Below are 18820 nucleotides of genomic sequence, written 5' to 3'. Positions count from 1 at the left end.
AGTAGAACCTCGATAATCCGAACCTTGATCATCCGAACTCTCAGTTATCCGAACGATGACTTAGTTTATCCGAACGCTCAATTATTGGAACGTTGGCACGAAAGATACATTGTTGCTCGCTGCCACCGCCGTAAGCACCAATGTATCTTTGAGAAAATCGCGGGTATGCAAAAACGCGTTACAGCCGTTCGTCAATATAAAATTGACCATTTTATGAAAAAAAAAAGAATACAAAAAAAAGCATTCGACTTTTTTCAGGTGTGTAAAATACATACAGGTATATATATATATTAAAATTTGACATACATATTAAAGTTGAAATATATATATATAAGTTTTGCTAAGTTCGGAATTCTTGATACGGCAGTGGCGGCGGCGATATCTTTATATAATACAAGACTTCAGTGTTAGCTAGTCACCCGAAAACATAATGCACATGCTCGCTATCTTCCTCACGTTACTGGTTTACTTATAATGTATGTGAACTCCGCTCCTTGATAAATTGCATCTGATTTACCCCCATCGCGGAAGTAGAATCGCGATATAAACAAACGAGCATGTTTAATACAGCCTGGTGGGGATCGGCTGCATCATCCAAGACATTAGAATTCCGTCAACTCTTTTCAGTCACATTATCAAGAGCATTTCGTGGGGTGGGGGGAATCACGCCTTTTATAATCATGTCAGATGCGTGGGCGTGTCAGTCTTGCGTCAACTACGAAAGAATACACACGTGAACTATGGGTACATCCAAATCTTCTGTACCAATGCGCTACACGAATAGAATTTATAAAACGTTTACGAGGACTTTGAAAAAGACTGAGAAGAATCTGCTATTGTCGACAATGTACAGTCTAAATAATTCTTTTACAAAGAAAATAGTCATCGGACTCGGGCTACGGTTCGACGATCAGTTTGAACCAGTAATCAAACTCGTCAACAACTTCTCCGGAAGCGTGCGTCTGACACCTTCGTCGTGGTCGAGATACGCAGATGAGGTGGACAATATCTCCAAATACCTTGACACAGAAGGATACACTGATGACCAATGGTATTTTAATCGGATTGAGCTTGGTAACTGCAACGTCAATTTGTCAACGGCACATCGTGATTGAGCCGTCAGATTCGAAGTACCTACTGTCGCCGAAGTCGCCGATTCAGAAGATAAGGAATCAGACGGCACAGACACGGGAACTCAAGATGAGAACTTTCAGTCACTCGCCAAACGTCAGAAAGTGTATCAGCCCATCGTTGTCATGTAGAAATCCACATTTAACGGACTTGAAAGTTATATTTGTGTGTGTCGATGAACGGTTACGAAGGCTTCAACGTGTGGCCCAATCAGTAAACGAGTACAAGAAAACATACGTCGCATACATAGCTGCAAAAGTGAATCTAATGCTCCATAAGGCACCGAGTCTTTATCGCATTAGGCAAATAGCTCAGATGCAGTACGTCGTTGCCCTAGAACACATCAGGTCAACAGTGAGTCCTACCTTTGCCGAGAATTACCTCAGTATTGTCCTCCTTCAAATTATGCGGCTATTTCCATCGTACCTCGCTCCTGAAATCAAGCAGGCCATCGAAACTGAGGACAAAGCCTTAGCCAGTCTTTGAACAAACTAATTCGTCACTACCAACATTAAGTATTGGGATAACCTCCTGGGCACTATTTCTCAATGAAGACCAAGGGCAACATACAACTTGCAATAAATCAGGAGGAAATGGCAGGCAATGTATGTGTTACTCTGAGAATTTTTTCGTGTGAAGAGCCTCAGATCAACACGGCTACACCCCGCCAAGCAAACGGAGATATTGTAGCTGATCCATTGTACGTGCCCGAAGAATAGCCTTATCTATGGAAGGTACTGACTTCACTGGTGACTACTGTAATTATTATAATTATAGTGGTCATGTGGGGGGCTATAACCATGACAAATGAAAACATCCTACTCCAACAACAAACAAACAATTAGTAATAACCCTATATGTTTTTGCATCTGCATTAACTGAATAAACCTGTAAGGAGATTTAATTTTTGTACGCAATCCGTCTTTGAGTTCTGTTTCCTCACCCACGCGCCCACATCCTCGTACATCTAAGTATGCCTATAGACTTACATTAACAATAAGAGAGAGTGTGCAGGTCTATATTTTCCAAGTGCACGTAAAGCTTAGGATAAATACTGACGGCAGGGTAAGGTCAGTGAAACGAGCAGCCAACGCAAAGAACAGGGATGGAGAAAGAACGAGAGTCGGGGTGGAGAGGAGTCTGCACTCCCGAAGTCCAAGTCACAGAGTTCGCTTAGTGAACAGAGGTAGCGGGGGCAGAGGGATAGGTAGTCCGAGAATTTGCCTAATGGCCAAGGGCACTAGGGTAAGGGAAAGGAGATCGTCTCATGGTCAGGGGTACACAGGCCAAAAGACCATCCCGTAGAGTCCCGGAATCTGCTTCGTGGTTAGCGGTACCCGATATTCACTTATACTTGACGAGGGGGTGGCGGGGGAAGGGCTGACGAGCTGAGGAGTTTCGAGGCGAAAAATCGCTCCTTGGCAAAGGGCTGCGAGGAAGGGGTGGTCGCCCGGGGAAGGGAATGGCGCCCCAAAAACCACTATTTGGTGAGGGGGCGGCGGGGAAAGAGAAAGACGTCCCAACATTTGCTCCTCGGCGAGGGGCGGCGGGGGAAGGGGAAGGCGCTCCAAAGTCACTCCTCGGCGAGGGGCTGGCGCCGAAGTGGAGTTCGAGGGGATTTTGTTGTGCCACACCAAAGTGCCCCTATACTACTGACGTATTATTTATTTCTTGTCGCTTCTCGAATCTCGCTTGATTAATTCTTATTCACGTGGTCGTTCCTAACCACCTATCTTTCTTCACCGTCTAGGTAGGTTTCTACTCAAAGAGCAGGTAAGTGGCCGTCTCCTCATCTTTGCCGCGCTTGGAGTGAGTGGCAAATTCGGTTCTAAGACAAGATGAGAAATACCTTGTCTTTACATATATTTCATTTTCCATCAATAATTAGGGCAAACCACGTACACCAGAAGCACCAAATTAGAATAGAGTAATTAGTATACAGTATGGATGTATGTGTGAAAGTTACATTATGATATCTTTTGTCAATGTTTTAATCATATAAATGACGAGACTGAAAACCACTGGATTACCCAGGTCACGCTCCAGCAGAAAGAGCTGACCCAGAAGTCCAGCTCCAGGTCAATCTTATACCTGATTGGCTAATTAACACGTGCATTGATACACAAAGTTGTAACCGCGAGCTCTTGGATCGTCAGGCCCAAGAAGCCGTATCTTCTCAGATAGCAAAATATCCGTACAGTGATGGCGTATACGCCAGCACACGTGCGGATTAACCCGCGACGTGTACTTTCACCTCATGAGTGTATAACGCGGATGACGCATATCGCTCACACATTGTGAAATTACATTGAAGCTTATGAATAATCTTTCAGATATAAAGGAAAACAAAATTTATTCAAAGTACTACGTGATCATAATCAATTATTTTATTCATAATTGTTATTCGTACGATAGTAGCGATATAATTTTTTGTTTTTTATCGCAATATTGTTATTATTGTGAAGAAAGGATCACTTCCGTACAGTTTATTCGAAATCAAATAAGACATAATATAATAAAATAAAATAAAATGCAATTAGCATGAACATTATGTTTACTTGACACAGTTACTAGACTATACGGGGTATTCCGGAATTCGTGAGAAATCTGTTCAGGGGTTAATCCCTGTCAAAATTGGGATTGAAAATTCCTGAGCCATTATTTCTAATTATATTATCCGAATTTTTTTTTCGAAAAATTTTTCAATTTCAAATTTTTTAAATATTTTTTTGACAATATTTGTCAATCTCAAAGTACCCCGAATGATGCCAATCTGGTTTTTTCAAATATGAGACATTTCTCGATGAAAGTTACGTAATGGTGGAAGAAGTTGAAAAAATGTGTTATGGTTATGAAAAAAAATAGTTTTCCAGAAAAAACGAAATTTCATCCGTCAAGTCGCAACGTGCGTGGATTACAACCCGTATTTGCCCTTCCGAGCACAGTAGAGTTTGCAAATCTCAATTCTGACCAGCTTAAGTCTGGTGGAAATTCGTTAACACCGAGCACTTTAGTTTATTCTGTGAATTGAAAAAGGCTCGCTATGACCCTAATTTCACATTTTCCTGTTCTATGCTAATTCTTATCTCTTCGCGAAAAGACAGTGTGATATCTTCCATTTCCAATTAAATCCGAATTTTGCTCCGATTAAATAGAACCGGGTAGTATTAAGTTTTTACAACAAACTACATTACCTTACCATATCATCATTTAATAATAATAATCAACAATCGACGCTACTTCTTACATCATATAATCATCGCGAATAATAAACAACAACTGTTGAGTGAACTTCTATGTTCACAATCTTATCATAAAGTATTTAATATTGTCGACGAGACCTTTTAAAGAATTTTTTTTAAATAGAATCCGTTTGAGTTCCATTTTCAAATTATCACTGTTTTTTTAGAATTAAAGTGGGAACACGATGATATTTTTTCAAACATTTCAAGTTGGTGAGATGATAATGAAAAATGCTAAGGGATTTATAAAAAAAATGAATAATAATTTAATTACGTCAAACGCAAATTTGAAATATACCACTACATAGAATGACTCAAGATCTTAAAAATCGATTTATTGGATTTTATTGTACAACTAATGGATTCAACGATATAGTAGTTTGAATGTTCGCACGATATTTTTTGTGATTTCATGCAATTTTCAACCGTGCATATCTTCTTAAAAAAAATCGCAAGTATTTTTCGCAAAACACGTTTTCCATTTTTTTATGTGTAAAATGTGTCAGCAAATGTAAAAAAAAACGGAATCCTTAATTATAATTTTTATCAAAAAACGTCCAGTTTGACGTAGAACGAGCGTTATACGTGCGTATGCTTTTCTTTGACTTTGAATGTTTCTCACATGCCTTACATAATCGTGTAACAATGCATGTTCAAATTTTATTTACACAGTTCTTATCATGTTACAAAAAGGTTAGGTGTGTTCTTACGCAGCCATCTCTAAGAACCAATCGCATTCCATGCCCAATGAAGGCCGTCTTGGATTTTCAAGCAATCACATTCAACTTCATTTAGCGCACATTTCAAAGTGTAGACATCTCCACATGGTATATGTATACCGTTGTATATTTTGAAAATGGCCTCCGTTGGGCTAACCACTGAACTCTAATATAATTGGAATGCTTGCTGCGGTGGTGGGGCGTCAGCCGAGAGAGATAGCTCAAATGTACTCAAATGTAGCAGCCTGTCTCTTTCTATTATGTGCTGCGCATGCGTTGCACCGTCGAAGCAAAAATGTTATCTCACCGCGATATCCTGGTCCGACTAAACCACACTGAACTCTAATATGTGATTGTCAATAACAGGGGATTTTATTTTATTGTTATGTTTGAAAAATTATTATGTTAAGAAATGGTGCGAGGTTGCTGTGTGACTAAATGTAATTAATTTTTTATACCTGATAGTAATGTCTCATTCTTTGTGCAAGTATTTCGACTTGAGGTAGTCTGTAAGTATTTTGAAACAAACCGGTCCTTACTTTCATTTTTCTTAATTTAACTATCAGAAAATCTCAATCCAATAAAGCAATATCATATGAAAAAAAAAAACGGTAAATTTTTACCAAACATAAGATAATGCAAGAATTTGTGAAGAGATTCAAATAGAATGTGTATGAAGTGTGTAAAAATAAGGGGACAAACTTTTTAGAATACTGTACATGGAGCGAGTGAGAGAGTGGTCTTATTTGATACCTCTCACTCGGCTGAAAGTCAGTCCTATCCCTTACCATTGCAGCGAACCTTCCAGTTATATTAGAGTTCAGTGGGGTTAACCGCCAAATATGGTCTGCGCAGAATAGGATGAAAATGCACCTGTCAGAGGAGCACACCTCATCGTCTTTAATCATAGTTCTTATGGTCAAACTGAATAAGCATGTATTATCATTACTTTCAATTGAATAAAGGGTAACTCTATCCGCTTAACCATTTTAATATGATGCACGTTCGTATAGTTGTTTTATAATTCAGTAAAAGAAAAAAATTAAAACCCAAAAGCGTGCATTGATACTAGTAGAAATGAAATGTTCCCATGCTACTTTATACACTCATTCGGTTTTACGAAACAGTAATGATACTTATTTCGTTCATCGAAGTCGATATTCAATGTATCAAACTGAAACAAATTCAAGGAATCAAATCTGCGGAATAGTAGCTTCAAGCCAATGATATTTAGAAATTCCATGTGACACGATCTTTTCTAGGAGGAGACATATGTACGAGTATGTCAATTGTACATCATAAGGATCGCATCCAAGGACTCACCGGTGGTCTTTTAGTTGTTGGAAGTGAATTGGTCACTGTTGGTGCCCAGCCCTTAGTCCGCAAGCACTGGTAGCATACTTTAGAATCTCCTATGCAAGATATATGGTATCCATGCCCACATCTAAACACTACTGCATAATCTGTGCATTGTGAAAGTCCTCGCCGACACACTGGGCAATATAAGCACACATTTTGAAACGCTTTGCCTGCATCCCTGGATATAGACAGAGATTTTAGAATTATGAAGTTTAGTTAGTATTTAATAGATACCCCAATTAGTGTACGATGCCAAACAAGCCGTTTTTAATTTAACAATAATTTGTTTTGTATAGTACTGAAATAAAGAAAGTGAACCGTAGTCCTCCCGACTTTACTGACGAATTTAGTTGGATTATTCCTTACGCGTATAGTTTACTAAATGTTTGTATATCTTTGGAATGCGAATTGTCAGAAATAACGGTTTTTGTCTTACCTGAGAGATTTTTTAAGAGCTTCATGCAGTTCCATGCTTACTAATCTTGCACTTGCTTCGACTAGTGTTTGATCGTAACAAGAGTGCGTCAAAACTCCAGTTAATAATTCTCTTATATCACCAATTGTCCCACCAGTAGCTAGAGGATGTTTTAAAATTTGTTCTAATACTGTGGACAGGGTTGTGGTGCCGCTCAATGACTCTAGCACGATTCGAAGCAACTTGCCTTGTAGCGATTCACCTGGAAAAATATATTAATAAAACAATGAATAATACGTAAATTACATTTTCAAAACTCGGGTAGGGATAGAAACAAATACATGGTTGTATTGGGTCTGCTTATGCCCCTTACCGTCACCTTTATATGCAAAATTATAAGTACCGAACTAAATCTACTATGGTGAGTATTTGGTTTTGTCGTCACTGATGATCGTATAAACAATATCTCACACTATCTACACATGTGCCTAAGCAAGAAGGTGAAGTTATACAATGAAGGCACCGATTACGCAATATTAATTTACACGCTTTCGTGCTAGAAGAATCCCACGCACTACTTGATTCTAGCTACGAATCTGCTTGCACATAAGATTTCAATTCTTTAGCAACCAAGTAACTTGACAGTGTTCTGAAGAGGATATCGTTTCTACAAATTAACAGTTCTAAAAAGTTATTTCTGCAAGTGGCGATCCTATAAGTCTGTTTCTCTCGATTCACTCCGAAAGATTCGTATCTATAAACTGCGGTCCTACAAGTTCGTTTCTACAAGTGGCGGTCCTATAAGTTCGTTTCTACAAGTGCTGATTTTTCAAGTTCGTTCCTACAAGTGGCGATCCTACAAGTTTGTTTCTCATACACTTAATTATCAATTTCGTACATTTTAATTTAATATAATTAAAATTATTTGATCGTCACTTGTAGAAAAGAACTTATAGGATCGCCACTGGTTGAAATGAACCTTTCGAAGCAAACCGAAGCACTCATAGAAACGAACTTGTAGAACTGTTCAATTGTAGGACTGATACTTGTGGAAACAGTATCTCTCATTCGGTACTGCAATTTGCGAAAAATGAGAAAAAACGGTGCTCCAGGTCAATCCCGGTCTTGAAACCAATCAATCTGTGTTTCTTTCGGGATTTAAATCCCCCTAGAAAACTAACTCTGCCACAATTTGAAGTACGCGTGTATCGTGCCATTCGTCGATGTATTCGTATCGCGTCCATCTGGTAGCACCATCTTGCGTAATTGTATTATTCTGTTTTATAATTGAAGTAATGATCTAAGTCTCGTTTATCCAGCTTTGTGATATTCTAGAAACTTTTGAGTTTTTGTTTTATTGCATTATTTGAATTCTCACGACGTTAGTCGTGTGAATCTTAATTTTAACATTGGCGATATAAACAGTGTCTGTATTATTTTAGTTTTCTCATTTATTTTGTCTGGATTTCATTATAATAATCTGCCATGTAATTACGTTACTGTAATTTCATTTAATTTAACCCTAACTGGTAACTTGGGGTGAATATCAGCACAAACATTTTTCAATCTCCTCGTAGAGTCCCTTAGTACATTAACTTTGCCGATGTTATACAACATTTAAACCATGGAGCCTAGATATAAGGAGAACGATCGACATAGGCGTTTTGGCTTTATTTGCGGCCAGAAAAAAGGAGACAGATCATTTTCTCATCATGTCCACTAAGGTAACTCTGGTGACGTTAATATCGTGTTAATGGCGTTCGTTTGTTATTATTAGTTTTCCCACTTTTCCCGGCATTCCTCCATTTTCCCACTTTTCCCAACATTTCTCCATTATCCCCTTCTTAAACGTAAAAAACCTGATATTAGCAACTCCAGGGCCTCTAGTGTAGAAAGATCTTGCTACATCAGCCGTTTCTTATACATTACGGTCGTTTTCCTTATATTTAAACTCTATGACGTAAACAATCAATTTTGGTTAGGAAAAATGAGAGAGCTTTTTTTTCGATACTTAAATAATACCTAAATCTTTTTTTTGTAATCTTTAGTACTCATTGTGGAAGCATTATATCAGGTTTGTTCGAGCTAGGGAGAATTTCATTCTATATGATCGTTATGCGATTCTACCGAAGTGTGGCCAATTAGAGTTAAGCCTTGTTGTATTTTATTTGTCTATCCCCACTTTTCCCGCGGCTTTCAGCGGCTCCTTGTGTAAGTTTTTCATTTCCCACCCCCACGTTCCCCTACACCAAACACTGACGGCTGAGCATATCGCCCTGCTAAGCTACTTGTCTTCATCAATTTTAATTTCCAGTGATATTGTATTTGCCGGGTTAACTCAATCTCATTGGCACTTAGTGCTTGGCACCCAACACAAATACTTTATTTGAAGTATTCAGCATTTTCTCGTGTTGCTATTTATTTTATTAATTTCTTTCTTTTGTTTATAATTACATTCAATTTCGTGGACATTTGTCACCGCGCCCGTGCCAAATGAACTACCAACACCAGAGCATTTTTATAGTATTAGGATTACATGTGGGTTTAGATAATTCGTCACCCGCAGCAGTATGATTTAATAAGTGTATTGACGAGACACTAAATTAACAATAATCATGGTTCAGTGTATAGCCTAGTCCATACGTATACAGCCGATTCAGGTACACTGCTGTTACACTCACGCGCCACAATCCTGCGCGGGACGCACGCCATACATACATACGCAGCGTACATACCCTACTCCGAGCGCACATACTCGCATAAATCACAGTATTAATCATACCTTTTTGGATATTGTTTTCTGTATATGGATGTAACACTGTTTCTACCAGCGGCATCCAGTCCAGATGGCCAGCAGCTCGTCTGCATAGTGCTGCTAATTCTGAAGTTGCTTGAATAGCCTTGTTACTCTTGATATCCCCACCGCAGTGCTAAAACATAAGGTAAGGTAAGGTATAGTATATGCAATGTAAATAATTTTCAAACAGCATACGAGAATGAATTATACTACAATATAATATACAAAGTGATCTAATTCAAAGAAATGTCGATTTTGGTCCTTTCGTTGTCATATCACATCGAAATTTGGAATAATTGATGCATTAATTTTTAAGTAAATTCGTGTTCATTCAATTTAAGTTGGCGTAGGAGGCGGAGGATACTGGGGTATGTCTCAGTCGTTCTGCCGCTCTCGTTCAACGGCGTGATTAGCTTGCGCTATCCCACTAGGCCGCGCGAGTATTGAGTTGGTATCCCTACCGTTTACTATACATGAAAAGTCACGGTATGTGGGAAGAGCTGGTAAGTAATGACAGATGTGGCTGCTCTTATTTCTTTATTCTCTACTCCTTTATACACTCACTCTTTCCTATTCTCCAAGCGCCCTTATACTCTTTCCATCTCTCGCTTTCATTCTATTTCCAGCCGCTGTCCGTGTTTTTTCAATCCCTTGTATTCTTCGATGCTTCTCGTTCGTCCTGACTAACAAGCCTCGTCCTATTCTTTTACTTTCTTTTCTCTTTCAGTCACAATCAATCATCCACAAACCATGTTTAACATTCGAAATTTGCAAAAATTTCGACATATTGTAAAATAATTGTGAGATAAAAGTTACGATACAAGTTATTAAAGAGAAAAAAATCTGATTACCATTTCAAACAGACTTTGAAGATCCGCTAGTAGTAAATCGAATGCTTCTTGATAATTGCCTAATTTTTCTAACATAAGAGCTATAGCTTCTGTATGGTTTATATCCTGGACTATTTTCAGAACTTCGTTCAACCGACAACCGTGTGGTCCACAGAGATGTTGAACAACCTGGAAGTATATGACAAGCTATATGTATTATAGCGTACTCATAAGATTCTGTGTTTTCAATAGGACAAAATACAAAAAAAAAAAAATTGTGTTTTACGATTTTCTCAAGATATACTGCATTTTAAATAATTGTCAAGTATATGAAAGAGGGGTAAAATTTTCTGATAAATCGATTTCTGTTTTTTATTTTCTACAATTATTCTCACATTGTGAGAAAAGCGCAAAACATCTCCGTCTAACATGTGTTTCTCTACTCAAATAAAGGCATTTTGAGTCAATATTTTCATTATAAGGTGAACGTGTTAAATTATTAATCATCATTCGTTTGATTAAAACGAAGAACACTAAAAAAGAAATTTAAGCAATCTATTTCTATTATTTCGTAATAGTCTTTACAATGCAAAGTACCGTTTTCAAAATTACTATTCACCAGTTTAATTTACATAGAATTTAATTATACTTTCTTCAAATATGTATTCTGCTATTTAAACTGACAAATTCGTCACTAATCTGCTATAAGCGCAAAAGTTGTAGCATTTTGGTGTGAGATAGAAAATCCTGACTAGTCACTGAAACTATACGAAAAATGATCACTGTACGTAATGTGATAGGAATAAGGACCAGTCATCGGTGAATTAATATCGTTGATACTGTAGGGCACTGGTGATCCAATCGTTTAGATCAGATTAGATAATCGCATAAAGTGCTGAAATTGCAAATTGAGGCATTAAATTAAAAGTAAATATTATTATATCGAATTGTAACAAAAATATTAAATTCGCGGAAGCCACCCTCACTCAGCAGTATAAATGAACAACAGAAAATGCTAAAAAAACGTAACGAAAATTCAAGCAGCGCGTGCACTTTCAATTCGTTGCTCGGAAAGATTATTCAAGGAATTCAACAAAACACTTGGTATACAAGAAATTGGAAACTCGTGAAATAAACATAAAAGTGAATAAAACAGCGTTGAATAGCAGTGAACAATCAGAGGAGATGAGTATCTCGAAATGATGGAAGATGGAAGATGGAAATCTAATTTGGACAAAATTTTCCGCAAGCTCTTGGGAAAACTCAGGTTCAATATTTCTTCGGGTGATGAAGTACCCCTACCTTTACCAAGTGAGTAAACTCACCCTTTTTCTTCCCATATTAGATAAACAAACGGACCGAAGAGGTTCAAATTTCCAACCAAGGCACGCTCGGCCGTACGCCCAGCTGATAGTGAGTACATCTTTTATTTACGAAATTATTGTAATTTCTAATTAATCCAGGGACATGTGCATTATTTTCTTGGGGCAAGCTAATTTTTTTGACATGGGTAGTAAAAATGGTGTACATGGACATATAGCATCCCACCCTCTGAAATCGCGTGAGAACATTGTTTCAAAATCGATCAAAACGATGATGTTAACGGTTTTCGCGTATATGTTTTTTCCTCTCGATTCTACAAAATAAAAGTTCAATACTTTTTTTTCGTGTTTGAAAGGCCCACAAAACTAGACGTCGCGAGTTGAAACATATTAATTAAATCAGAAGTTATTGGCAAAAAATCACTAACCGCATCGTTTTAAATACATAATAATGAAGTTAATATTTATTTCAATAACGACTTTTGAAAATTTTTTTCACTCACTTACTTTTTTCCCAAACACTTAATATTTTGTACAATGAAAGTACTCTGTATTCCAATGTTCATCAATTTTTTTTCGCTACTCGCTTAAAGTGTCGAACAACAGGCCGTCAACTTTGACAGCCTCTAATTCCGTTGTTTTTCAATGAATCGCAATAAACGTTTCTTCAAATTAAAGCTTTTGTCGTACTTTTTTCATATCCGTAATAAAATGTTACAAAAAGAGTGGAATAAGCTGTGAGTTCAATTTTGTAACTAACGGCGTATATTATTAGTAAGTGTTAAGAAATTCGTCTCTTCAGAGCACAATTATAGAATATTAGTGTGTAGGTGACATGTTTACATTTTATATTCTAACTTTTGATGAAAAGCCACGTAAGAAGGACAAGGCCGTCTGTCAATGATATGAAAATACACATATCAATATTTGCGAGAAGAAAAATGCTATAGAATGTAAATTCGGAAATTTTGGTGATTTCGAAAAATTCACGATGGAGCTAGGAATCGAACCTGGCATCTAGAGCTGCTTAGCCGGAGCCTTACTCCACTAGACCACCTAGCCGTCCTGACTCTGTTGTCTTGGATTTCTCTCATCACCTGTAAGTTCGAATTTGTTTTCGTGTACCTGTATTTGGATGTGTTAAGAAATTCGTCTCGTCAGAGCACAATGCTGCCGGGTCTGCGATGGTGTGCGGACGTACCTAGAAAGTGCTCGTCTTTTATACAAGTAAAACTAACCATAAGCTATAATACTGAGTGTACTGAAGGACCATTTGGTGTGTTTGAACAACGAGAAGCGCTAAAGATATAAACTTTAGCGTTACAAATGGTATTTAAAAGTAATTGCTTAATTTTTATCTAGCTAAAAATATTCTAGGTTAGAGTATTATCCCGCATGGTGACAAACCTGATTTGCTCGCCTAATGCCAAGTAGCGACATCTCTGAGGGCAACCAAGAACCCCCAGAACCACTAATCAAGCCGCCAAAGTTGAAGATATCTGCTACTACCACCCCGCGAAATCCAAACGAACCAACTAGACGAGGGCGTCCACCAAACATCGAGTGCCTGTTTTCTACTAGGTCATCTTCCTGTCCTTCCATTCTTAACTTTATTGAGTCCAAAAGAAAGTGTGAGCCGGAAGACTCACATGAAAACGAGTCAGAAGCTAGACCGGCTAAGATCCTGTCAAGTGTTTGTACAACCCCTCAAATAGTGCTCACCGGGGAAGAAGAAGACGCTGGCATGGACAGGATCCTGGAGGAAATTCAAGCTCTTAGAGCAGAGCAAGACCTCAAACACAAAGAACTTACCGAGAAGATTGAACAAAACTCTGTGGCCTTCACAGACGCCTGCGCTGGAATTTCTGATAAGTTACACAAGCTAAAAGAGGTGTTTCAACAGTCCAGAAATAGTTATGATGCTAGTATCTCTGCTCTGGAGTCTGACTCGGTTAAAAATTCACAGTTCGATCGTCTTCAGGAACTGGCATCTATATTGGAGGCCCGGACCAAGGTGCTTCCAATGGACAACGAAGCTCTGATGAATAAAAAGCTTGAAAAAATGGCCCAGAAACTGGAGTATCTTGAGAAGGAGCGCAAGAGAAATAATATCTCAATCGCAGGTCTTAAGCTACCGGAAACGAACCAAGCCTTCTTTGTACAAAACTTTTTAAAAGCAAAATTCAATGTTTAGTCCAATTCTGACTTGATTAAAATTTTCGCCAAACGTGTCATTGTGGACTTGAGAAGTTACGATAAAGAAGCCACGGTGATGAGAAATGAAAAAGACAAACTGGCCGGTTCAAAAGTCTTCATTGAACCTGATCGCACAGCTAAAGAGTCTCAGGAAGATTGGCAGCTCAGAAATGCAAAAAAACAACTCGGAAAAGAAGGTAAAAAAGTAACGAGAAGACAGAATACCCTAACGGTAGACGGCACAGCTTACAGATGGAGCTGTACCGACAACAAGCTCGTCGCCCATGATAAAAATACCAACATAATGAGTCATCGCAATAGCAGCATGGCTATGGAGATTACTTTTCCCCCGCAAAAAATTAAATTATACCGGTAAGAGCAATAAGACGATAAGAATTACCTTCTGGAACGCTCATGGAATGTCTAATCTTGCTCTATGCCCACTTATTATAAGCCACGAAGTAATTGCAGTTTGTGAAACCTGGTGCTCTCAAAAAATCACTCCCGTATATCTACCAAACCACCAGATGTACTGTACAAATGCTACGAGAGACCATGACGTGGGCAGACCAAGTGGAGGTCCTCTAACAGCCATTAACAACCAGCTCTCGTCAGAAATTCTGGAAGAAACCTCGTGGTGGATATTCAATAAGGTTAAAGATGACGACACAACTATGATAATCGGGTCTGTATACTTCAGGAAATGTCTAGATTTACAGTACTTACTAGATCTGTTGCAGGATACCCTGGACCACTTAAAAGCACAGCAGCACTACGATATACTCGTCCTTGGAGGTGACATGAACGCTAAAGTAGGACATGTCGACATTTGGCGTGAGGAAATATTTGAAGGTCTTACACTCAACACATGCATGAGCACCACTGACAATACTATCTGCGAAAGAGGCAGAAAACTGATTTAATTCATGGCTGATAACAACTTTGTTCTCATCAACAGAATATCAATAAGAGACTCTCCAGCTCAGCCAACATTCGATGAAAGAGGCACATCAATTATCGACCTGATATGGGTGGATGCCACCTGTCTGCTCCATAGCTTGGACCTTGAAGTTCTCATGGAACCCACCCTGTCTGATCATAGACCAGTGTGTCTTTCGCTCAACATCTTCGGGAATAACCACGATGATACCACCCCAATCCCTCCTGCCAAACGAGTCACCAGAATTAAATGGACAAATAATTGCAAAAATGAATACCAGCAACAACTACATACAGAAGAAATCCCCAGCATCATCAATCTACAATCTCCGTAAGGCCCTACGTACTTATAACGCCAGTCTCTTTTCACCCAATAGCAAATGAACTGTGGCGAATTGTAAAAAGACCTACAGGGACATCTGTGCTCAAAGGAAAAAATCTTATCAACAAGATATCAAAGATGCCTTCTACAACTTGTCAAATCCGACCAGTTTCTGGGCAGCGGTGAGAAAATACACCTTCAAGGGAAACTGGTGTGCAATTATACCAACCAGCAGTTGAAATGCTTTTTACGCTAATATCTACCAGCCCAGACTCAGTATATACTTCAGACTACCCACACTTCACAACGATCTACTTGACTCCGAAATCTCGTATGAAGAACTAGAAGAGGTGCTCTCCTCCTTGAAACATGCCAAAGCAGCCTGACCTACTCACAAATGAGTTATTCCAAAATCCCACAGGACCATTGAAGAATGTTTCAAATGTCTTATTCAACAGAATACTTGAAGAAGAAACTGTCCCCAGCAACTGGGCCAATGCGCTGATGACTATGATTGTCAAAAAAGGGGACAAAACTGATCCAGCCAACTACCGTGGCACAGCCCTAGTCAATGCTGTGACTAAGATATTCACTCTGATCCTGAAGAAAAGATTCGTAAGGTGGATGAACTCTGAAAAAATTCTCTTAGAAACCCAACTGGGATTTAGAAAAGGGCGAAGCTGCACGGATGCTGTTTATATTCTGTAAACTGCGCTTCAGTTACAATTAAGGCACAACGACGGGCGTGAAATCTTTGGTATCTCGGTAGATTTTAAAAGAGCTTTTGGCTTTGTCCCACACCCTCGTCTCTGGCAAAAGATGCAGGAAAAAAATGTGAGCAGTAAATTTATTAACTTACTGATATCTCTGTACGAAACAGCATCTTTTCAGGTCAAAACAAATGGCGAGCTCTCGGATAAGTTTGATGTAATCAGAGAAGTCCCACAAGGAGAATCGATGAGCACTGATCTCTTCATCTTCTTTCTATGGGACTTCAAAGAGTTCTTCCGAAATCGTGGACCAATTGGTATTATTATTGATGGTTTAAATGATTTGATTATTCTGCTGTACGCAGATGACATATCCATCTTTGCCCACCCTCAAGTAAACCTCTTCAGGAAGCTAAAAACACTGCATGAGTACTGCACAAACAAAGGCCTCGAACTGAACCGTAGTAAAACTAGCATCATGATCTATAAGGCAGCTGGAAGGCCCAAGGTACTGCCTGAAACCTTCAGATTTTATAACGGGATCCTCCTGGATACAGTAAACAAGATAGACTTTCTGGGTGTAAAAATCTCTGCTTCCTCCCTTGGACTCGCAGCGCTTAGCTCAGCATTACTCAAAGCAAAAAGTGCCACAGGTCTTGCCATCTCGATTTTGTCCAAAGCGAGGTGTGACTCTTGGGATGCCTATAATAAGCTTTTTGAAAGTCTAGTTGCCTCGGTACTTCTCTGCGCATTCCCTGCATGAGGATTACGATATCGTAACTCACTGGAAGCTGCCCAATGCTTCTTTTACAAGAAGCTATTGCACTTACCACGCAACACAGCCGACTGGGCAATTAGACTAGAGTTTGATTTAACTCCTGTGGCATGGAAAGCCATGAAGCTACTCTGGACCTGGTGCATTAAGAAACTACGCTCTGAAAATTCCACTCTGGTCAAAATATGCCTACGCAGGACCTTTAACCTGGCGACGGGTAGACAACACGTCTCAAAAATAAACTGGGCATTCCAACTTAGAGAGTTCCCAACGGAATGTGATCAAACTGATCTAGTTAATAATCTGGACCCTGACCTGTGGGAATCCAAGACTGATAAAATCTTCTCTAGATACAGGGACATCCTAAGAAATAAAGACTTTGAGTCATACAAGCAATCTGCCTCTGCGCAACTAGTACTCAAGAACAACACAAGACCATGTACCGGTCTATTTTCAAGCAAGATACTCAATCTCGATCAAGCGTATCTTTGCCCAGCTGAGACTTGCCAATAAGTTTATATGCTACCTGTCTTTATCAAACTCATCTTGCAAACTTGATCCAGCCAACGAGTGTCCACTATGCAACATGCATGAACGAGATAATATTGAACATTTTCTGATGAGATGTCCGCTCTTCACACAATACAGGAACCACTATCTCAGTCAGTTACTCACTACTAACACTAACGTAATCACACTTCTCTGTGCTTCAAACGAACTACCATCTTTGCTGTGTATAATTATACAAGAAAATGTATCCTGCTTCGTAACTGGTCCCTACAACACTAAAACTTGTCCTAAGACCTCCAACACTACGTTCCACTCACCGTCAACAGTCAACTGTCATTTATACGTAACATACCTTTTCTGTTCTTTCTGGTTTAATGCTTTAATCTATTTAACTACTAGTTATTCCTGTTCAACTTTATGTATTGCCCTTGGCACCTCTTGCTAAAAGATGTATATTTTCTCTTAACGTAATAAATTAAAAAAAAAAAAAAATTACTATCAAGTATTTAAAACGACGTGATCAGTGGTTTTTTGCCAATAACTTTTGATCTAATCAATATTTTTCAACTCGCGATGTCTAATTTTGTAGACCTTTTAAAGTCGAAAAAAAAGGATAGAACTTTTGTTCTGTATAATCGAAAGGAAAAAATATATACGCACGAAGCGTTAAAATCCTAGTTTTGATCGTTTTTTAAACAATGTTTCCACGCGATTTCAGAGAACGGGAAGATACATGTTCATATACACCATTTTTACTTTCCACACCAAAAAAATCAGCTGGTCCCAAGAAAATGACGCGAAATGGCCCTCTTTGGATTATATTTCCTGGGCTATAATTCTTGTCTAGCGACCTCGATATTGCATGAAAACAGTCTCACGATGGCTCATTTTACTCCTGAATCTTTCCGGAAGTGCGCAAAGTATCTCAGCTATGCATTTTCTGGCCCCTGAAATGCGGGAAATGTGGGAATAGTAACGCGTGTCAACAAACCATACATTTTTTTGACGTTTTTCGGGATGTGAGTAATTTTCGTGAATTTCGCTACAAAGGAACGATTGACTGTCGAAATTTGAACCCTTTCCGTTCGTTTGTTTATTTAATATAGGAAGAAAAAGGGTGCGGTTGCTTGGTAGATAAAGGAAGGAGTACTACATGACCTTAATGTAAGAGATTCGTCGGGGAAGATCAGTTAAGAAACAAAATGCCCAATTGCACTTTATTGTGATTAAGCAACGTTTCGGCGGGCCCTGCCTGCCATCATCAGGCTTCTTCATTTCATAGAAGAAACAAAAAACAGAAACAAAATAAGATAATCTAAAAATATATAAAAATATATCCAAGCACTAACTATTTCGTTACTAATCTTACGGTGGTTCAACCGTGTGCTTAATTGAGGTTATGTTAATATTGCACATACATTTTATGCTAAAAATAATGTATCTGTGCCTGGTCGTGGCGGAAATTATGAGTTACGTGAAATAAATGCCAAATATTGTTCAGAAAATTAAATTTACAATTATGCTAAATGTTAAACTTACTTAATAGAGAGAGA

The 18820-nt window shown here is 38.6% G+C and overlaps 1 protein-coding gene and 1 long non-coding RNA gene across 2 annotated transcripts in view; one reads left to right on the top strand and one right to left on the bottom strand.

Annotated features, from left to right (window-relative positions):
* The window catches only part of LOC124220724 (uncharacterized), a 330320-nt gene that overhangs the window by 162282 nt on the left and 149218 nt on the right, over positions 1–18820 (top strand). The gene's annotated exons all lie outside the window — the stretch shown is intronic.
* The window catches only part of Vps8 (vacuolar protein sorting 8), a 170417-nt gene that overhangs the window by 8279 nt on the left and 143318 nt on the right, over positions 1–18820 (bottom strand). Inside the window, exons 11-14 of the mRNA XM_046629809.2 lie at positions 10515–10682; positions 9649–9796; positions 6888–7128; positions 6416–6629 (exon numbers count right to left, since the gene is read on the bottom strand). Of these exons, the coding sequence (XP_046485765.1) occupies positions 6416–6629; positions 6888–7128; positions 9649–9796; positions 10515–10682 (771 nt within the window). The remainder of the gene's footprint in view (positions 1–6415; positions 6630–6887; positions 7129–9648; positions 9797–10514; positions 10683–18820) is intronic.

Source organism: Neodiprion pinetum, chromosome 1, assembly GCF_021155775.2.
Source record: "Neodiprion pinetum isolate iyNeoPine1 chromosome 1, iyNeoPine1.2, whole genome shotgun sequence".
NCBI classification, from domain to species: domain Eukaryota; kingdom Metazoa; phylum Arthropoda; class Insecta; order Hymenoptera; family Diprionidae; genus Neodiprion; species Neodiprion pinetum.
The sequence above is the reverse complement of the archived record's forward strand: the minus strand, read 5'-3'. Positions and strand labels throughout refer to the sequence as shown.